Source organism: Equus quagga, chromosome 19 (assembly GCF_021613505.1).
Source record: "Equus quagga isolate Etosha38 chromosome 19, UCLA_HA_Equagga_1.0, whole genome shotgun sequence".
NCBI classification, from domain to species: domain Eukaryota; kingdom Metazoa; phylum Chordata; class Mammalia; order Perissodactyla; family Equidae; genus Equus; species Equus quagga.
Genome location: NC_060285.1, coordinates 11819328 through 11825669, shown reverse-complemented (window position 1 = coordinate 11825669; position 6342 = coordinate 11819328). Strand labels below are relative to the sequence as shown.

Sequence of the window (6342 nt, the reverse complement as noted above, 5' to 3'; positions counted from 1 at the left end):
AACTGAACCCCCAAAATGATGGTATTTAGAGGAGGGGCCTTTGGGGGGCAATTGGGTTTAGATGAGGTCGTGAGGGTGGGGCTCCCATGATGGGATTGGTGTCCTTATAAGAAGGGAAAGGGGGACCAGAGCTCCTCATTCTCCACCTTGTGAGGACACAGAGACAAGGTGGCTGTCTGCAAGCCAGGAAGAGAGCTCTTGCCAGGGCCAGATCTGCTGGCCCCTCGGTCTTGGACGTCCCAGCCTCCCGAAGTGTGAGAAATACACGTCTGTTATTTAAACTTGTTACAGCAGCCTGAGCTCAGACAGCATCCCATCGCCTTGGCCACATTTTCTTGGTTAAAAGCAAGTCACAGGCCCCACCCACGCTCAAGGGAGGGGACCACATAGGGCGTGCACGTCAGAAGGTGGATCTCATGGGGATCCCCCTGGAGTCTGTCCATCAGATCCCCTTGCAGTCTTTTCTCACCTCAGCAGCCAAGCGATTCTGTTAAACCTTTGTTGGATCATGTCACCTCTCAGATCAAGACCTTCTGGTAGCTTCCCACCTCAACCAGAGTAAAACCTTAAAGTCCTTCCATTTATCTGCAAGGCCCTATCCATGCCCCCACCCCCACCCCTTTCACTGACCTCAGCTCCTCCCAGTCTCCTGATGGCTCCCTTGGCCCCAGCCACGCTGGCCTTCTCTGGTTCTTGACCACACCAAGCACAGTCCTGCCTCAGGGCCTTTGCATAGCCGTTCCCTCTGCTGAAGCTTTCTTTGCCCGGATATCTTTGCCCATGCCTTTCTTTTTCACCTCCTTCAGCACTCTGTTCATCTTCCCAGACCACCCTTTACAAAATCATCGTAACCACCCCCCCACTCCCCAATCCCCCGTCTTTTCTCCCATAGTGCTTGTCACCACCTGACACACTAGATACGTATTTATTCTTTCCCCCAGTGGGATGGAAACCACATGCGAGTGGGGAGGTGACTGTATTCACTGCTGTGTCCCCAGCACCTGCACCAGCGCCCAGCTCACAGCAGGTGCTCAATAAACAAACTTGTTGACCGAGTGATCTCTGGGATTGGAGGAGCAGGAAGAGGAGGGCGAGGAGGAGTCGTCATCTGCCGAGGCCGGCTCTTTGGCCCCTCAAGCCTCCAGTAAGAGACCTAAAGCTGGCATGAGGACTGCATGGAGGTGAAAGGGGACAGCCACCCAGACTGAAGACCAAAGGCTCTAGCCCTCTTCCACTGCAGACCCCAAGGGCCATCAGCCCCCGACCCAACACACCAGCCCCTGAGCCAGCCTCCTCAGCTCTCACTGAGCGCCCAATTGCCCCGATGTCCAGCTGGAGGCTGCGGCACAGCACGGCCGGACTCAGTCCCTGACCTCCAGGGCCGTGTGTTAACCCAGGAAGGCTGGACGGCAGGAGCAGGGGATCCCCAGTAGGTGGGGTCTGGAGTCATCTCACAGCCCCAAAGGAGGGCTTCGAGAAATGTTTCTGGGAAGCTCGAAACCCAGGCACATGGGGCCGGTCCACCAGGTTTTTCTTCTCCTGTAGCTTCCTGGTTCACATCACACCGCCAGAGCTCTAAGACCCTCCCCGGGCGCTGAACTGCTTCTCCAGCACCTTGCCCCATCGCTCCCAGAATAAAAGGGTCTTATTCTAAGCCAGGAAGGGCACCCAGGCAGAGTCCACCTTCCTTTGGGCTGCTTCCGAGCATCGCCTCTTCGGAGAGGCCCCGGGGCCTTTGCTGCGTGACACCTCTTTGAACGCCCATCTGGAAGGCCAGATGCCCCCCGTCCCATCCCGCCCACCCAGAGGGCTGGCCTGGCAGAGGGGTTGGTGCCTGGCTAGCCGTGGTCTCCCCTCTCTCTGGCCTCCCGGTACCCCTTCCAGGTAGGTCCCAGCACCCTCCGCCTGACGTGGGACAAGAAGCAGCTTCCTTTGCAAAAACCAAATAATCGAGTGGTGTCCTCAGTGTGGCTTCCCCAGCTGGGGGCTGCCACGGAGGTTTCTTTCCTCGGTGGGGGTCTAAGGAACAGGAAGGAGACAGAAGGGTGGGGCAAGGATGGAACCAGGGAGAGACAGGCAAACACAGCTCCTGGGAAAAGGCCAAGTTTATTCCAGTGCTGCCAGGGGAAGGGGGGCTTGACAGCAATCCTACCACATGTCAGTCTCCTCTGCTGGAGAGCATGACCCAGTGGCAGGTCACGCTGGGGTCACTAAGCACGGGAGTCACGGGCCGTGGGAGGAGAGCCCACCGCTCAGGCCTTCCCGCCCTTCCACTGGGACACCCGGGTCTCCGGCGGGGCCCGGCGGAACCACTCGGACCAGGAGCCGTCGTAGATGGCCACGTCGGGCTTGCCGCAGAGGTAGGCGGCCAGGGCAATGTGGCAGGCGGTGACACCCTTCCGGCAGGTGGCAATGAGAGGCTGCTCGAGGTTCACCTTCTTGGCCTCGAACATCGCACGGAGCTCCTCTGGGCTCTTCTCGAAGCCGTCCTCCGTCAGGAAGTCCATGAACGGCATGTTGACCGAGCCTCGGATGTGGCCTGGCTCCAGTCCTGGGCGGGGGCAGAGGACAAAGGGCAGGACAGGGTTAGGAGGAACATGGGGGTGGGGGCGAGTGGGGCCCAGAGGCTGCCACCTGTCCTGGATATAAGGATAGAGAGCTGCGCAAATAAAAATAATGTCTTTGCCCTTCTTGGAGCTCAGTTTATTCCTGGCCCTACCTACATTCAGTGCTCACGACTTAAGACAGAGTGTCCCCTCCCCCAAAACCAGCCTTGAAGGAGGAATGTCCACCATCCTACCTGCTTGAGAGGTGTGAGTATCAGCTCTACTATTTACTGCCCTTTCCCCTGGGCAAACCACTTCACTTCTCTGACCTCAGTGTTCTCATCTGTAAAATGGGCTCTGTGGTACGTACCTATCTCACAGGGCTCTTGAGAAGAGGAAATAAGATGATAAATGCAAATATGCCGTGCTGTGCCCATTGCTGAGAACACAGGGGTGAAAGGGAGAGACACGGCCCGGGCTCGCAGGGGAATTAGTCTAGCAAGGAAGACAGGTGTGAGACGGACAGCCACATAATTCATGACGTATAATGTCACTCCATTTCACAGACAAATACACTGAGGCTCAGCAGAATGAAACAGCTCGCGTAAGGCCACACAGAGAGGTAAAGACAGACCCAGGACCAAACCGAGTCCCGTGGGTTCCTGTTAAGCACACAGTTGTAGAAAGAGCATGTGACCTGGTGTTAAACATAAGTTCCAATCCCAGCTCTCGGGCCAGCCCGGTGGCAGAGTGGTTAAGTTCGCACACTCTGCTGCCCTGGCCTGGGGTTCGTGGGTTGGGACCCTGGGTGTGGACCTGCACGCTGCTCATCAAGCCATGCTGTGGCAGCATCCCACATACAAAATAGAGGAAGACTGGCACAGATGTTAGCTCAGGGACAATCTTTCTCAAGCAAAAGGAGGAAGACTGGCAACAGATGTTAGCTCAGGGCCAATCTTCCTCACCAAAAAAAAAAAAATATCCCAGCTCTGCCACTTACCATCAGGGTGACCTTAAGCAAGTCATGTCACTTCTCAGTCCTGAGGCCAGCCCACCCACCCTGGGGGGCAGGTGAGAATGGGGGCAGTGCAGGCCCTACAGGCCCCTGCTACCAACCCTGAGAGGCTTGGATGGAAGCAGAATGAGGGTCTAGGCTGGCTCGGGGGTCCACGCTGGAACTGTCTCTGCACCCAGTGAGGCCCTTCTACCAAATCTGGCTCCAGAACAGTCAGTAAGTGGGGCACAGGGGACTGGGCCGCTGCCAGAGCTGGCACTGCCCACGGGGTCAGGGCCTCGGTCCAGCGCCGGCAGACCCAGGTCACTGCTCTCCTCCTCGAGCAGCCCCCACCCAGGCAGTGGGCACTGAGGCAGCTCTGGGCGTCTCTCTGGGCTCCCTTTCCTCCAAAATTCCCCACCACCCCATTAAATCGAACCACGGGGCAAGGCAGGACCAGTGTGGGAGGCAGTGGGAGGGAGAGAAACTGGCCAGAGTGACAGGGCACACAGTAGGGCAGTCTGCAGCCATGCTGGCCCTGCACCTCTCAGCCTCAGTTTCCCCATCTGTGAAGTGGGGAGACAACCCCCCTAGCCCTCAGGCTTGTGGGGAAGTCAGCTACTGTAGGGAGAAGACCCCAGTGACCCTGGCACACCGTCGACGTGCAATCACAGAGCCACATCCCATTCCCCTCTCCCCACGTTCAAAGCGGGTTCCGGAATTCACTGGCACGAGGCAAGAGTGCCTTCGATTGAACAGATGGCCCCACTTAGAAAATTACAGCGATTTCCTCCTGTTGTGATTTCATCTTTTTGTCTGGAAGCTAATCTGAGATCGGACGTGTGCTGACCCAGGCAGTGAGGAACAATTGATCTGTTGGCCTCGAGGGTGTTCTTTGCCAAGAAACCCAACTTCAAAATGTTTCGGCATCCAGACGATGGGCCGGATTTAAGTGCGTTCAAAAGCGCCCGCGGTCGTTCAGTCCTGAATGCTGTGTTGTTTCGTCCCCCACCCCCGATGAAACAGCCCATCTGGTTACATCAAAGGCACCTCTGCCAAGTGAAGAAGTCAGGGGTCCCGTAGGCTCCGGCCCCCCACGCTCGGCCGCCTCGGGAGGAGGGGTCCTCCTTCCATCTCTGCCAGCAGGGGCTCAGGCCCTGGCTGAAGAATTCAAATGAGCAGGAACTGACTGCCTGCGTGTGGGGAAGGCCGGATGAACCTGGCCCAGAGAACCTTGGAGCAGAGCCACCGGAGGGAAGACACACAGGGCCCAGAAGCCAGGGGCTCCTACCGTTCTTCTCCCAAATCCAGCTTCAGCTGCAGGCTCGTGGCTTTCCCTACCCCCAGCAGGCAGGCCACCATGCTCATAATCTCGGGCACCAGGTGCCCAGACAATGATGATCTCAAGAACTTTATCTTCCTCAATCCTCACAAAGCTGGGGAGATTATCCTCCTGCCACCAATGGGGAGCCTAGGCTCAGAGAGGTGAGGTGACTTGCCTTAGGACACACAGCAAAGGTGTGTAAAGTGAATTCAGGTCTGTCCCACCCCAAAGACTGCGTTCTTTGACCACCCTGAGCCTTGCTGGGAAAGGGGGCCGAGGCCGGGAATGGATGAGATGACCTCTCAGGTTCCTCAGCCGCTCAGAGGTCTGGGACTTTGTGGTCCAACTCTGGCCAAGAAGATGCCAGACAAGTGCGTGAGTAGACATCCCTCAGGTCACTGAGCGAGCTGGGTTTTCAAGGCCAGGAAAGCCTGTTTGGCTCTTTCTTGCTTTCCTCCTAAAGCCACTAAGGAATCCAGTGCAGGTGGCCCCAGTGGGCAGCCCCCGACCCAGGAGGGAGAGACAGGCAGAGGGGCCCCAGGATCCCATGAAAGGACACCAGCACCGTGGAGCTGTGACCTTTCCCCTGTCCCTGTGTTTGCTCACAGCAGTGGCCTTGAGAAACAGCCACGCTTTGATGGCTGCCAACTGGGGTTACGTCTTGGCCACTCTGTGCTCCCATCCCCACCTGCAATGTGGGACAGGTTCCGACCCGCTGCCTCCCCTGCAGGGCCGCTGTAGGTGGCAAGGAGAGGATGTGCATAAAGGAGTCCACAAATGAAAGTGCTCATTAGGCGGCCAATACCCTCCCTCTTCACCCTCACTGACCCCGAGGGGGGAGGAAAGGAGAATAAGGTTGAGAAAGATGCTGAGTGGATCAACTCCCACCTCCGTTCTCTCCTCCCCCACAGCTCCTGGAAGGTGCACAGGGTTCCTTTCATTAAGGAGAAGGGTTCAAAGGTGAGGTGACTCGCCTGAGGCCACACACAAGTGCCACACCAGGGCATGAACTCAGGTCTGCCTGACTCTCCCACCTTGCACCCCTCATGAACAGGACCACAGGCACCGGAGCAGAGAAACTGAGGCCCGAGGGGAAGCTGCTTGCCTACGGTCAGCAGAAGTGGTTGGCGGTTTTCTGAGGCCCCGCATCCAGCTCCTCCTGGGGGTCACTCCTCCCAGGGCTGCCTGGGGCCTGCCTGCCACTCACACTCCCCTGGGTGTTACATCTGGACCGTTAAGCCCACGGGGGGACCTCCCAGATCCCAGCCCAACCTGGGGACCACGAACTCAGCAGAGCCTGGTGCGCCTCTGCATCCAAATGTCTCGTGCAGGAGGCCAGCAGAGCCTCTCAGAGAAGGAGGGAGGGAAGTGCCATGTCCTCCAGGCCTTTCCCGGTGGCCCTGGCCTTTGCAGTTCTCAGGACACTCCTCCAGCCACTGCTGCACTGAAATAAACCCACAGCCGGGTGGGGGGGGGGG

At 57.8% G+C, this 6342-nt stretch overlaps 1 protein-coding gene across 1 annotated transcript in view; it reads right to left on the bottom strand.

Annotated features, from left to right (window-relative positions):
* Window positions 1–2087: 2087 nt before the first annotated feature.
* The window catches only part of TST (thiosulfate sulfurtransferase), a 7173-nt gene continuing 2918 nt past the window's right edge, over window positions 2088–6342 (bottom strand). Inside the window, exon 3 of the mRNA XM_046646097.1 lies at window positions 2088–2551. Coding sequence (XP_046502053.1) covers window positions 2253–2551 — 299 coding nt within the window. The 3' untranslated portion in view covers window positions 2088–2252. The remainder of the gene's footprint in view (window positions 2552–6342) is intronic.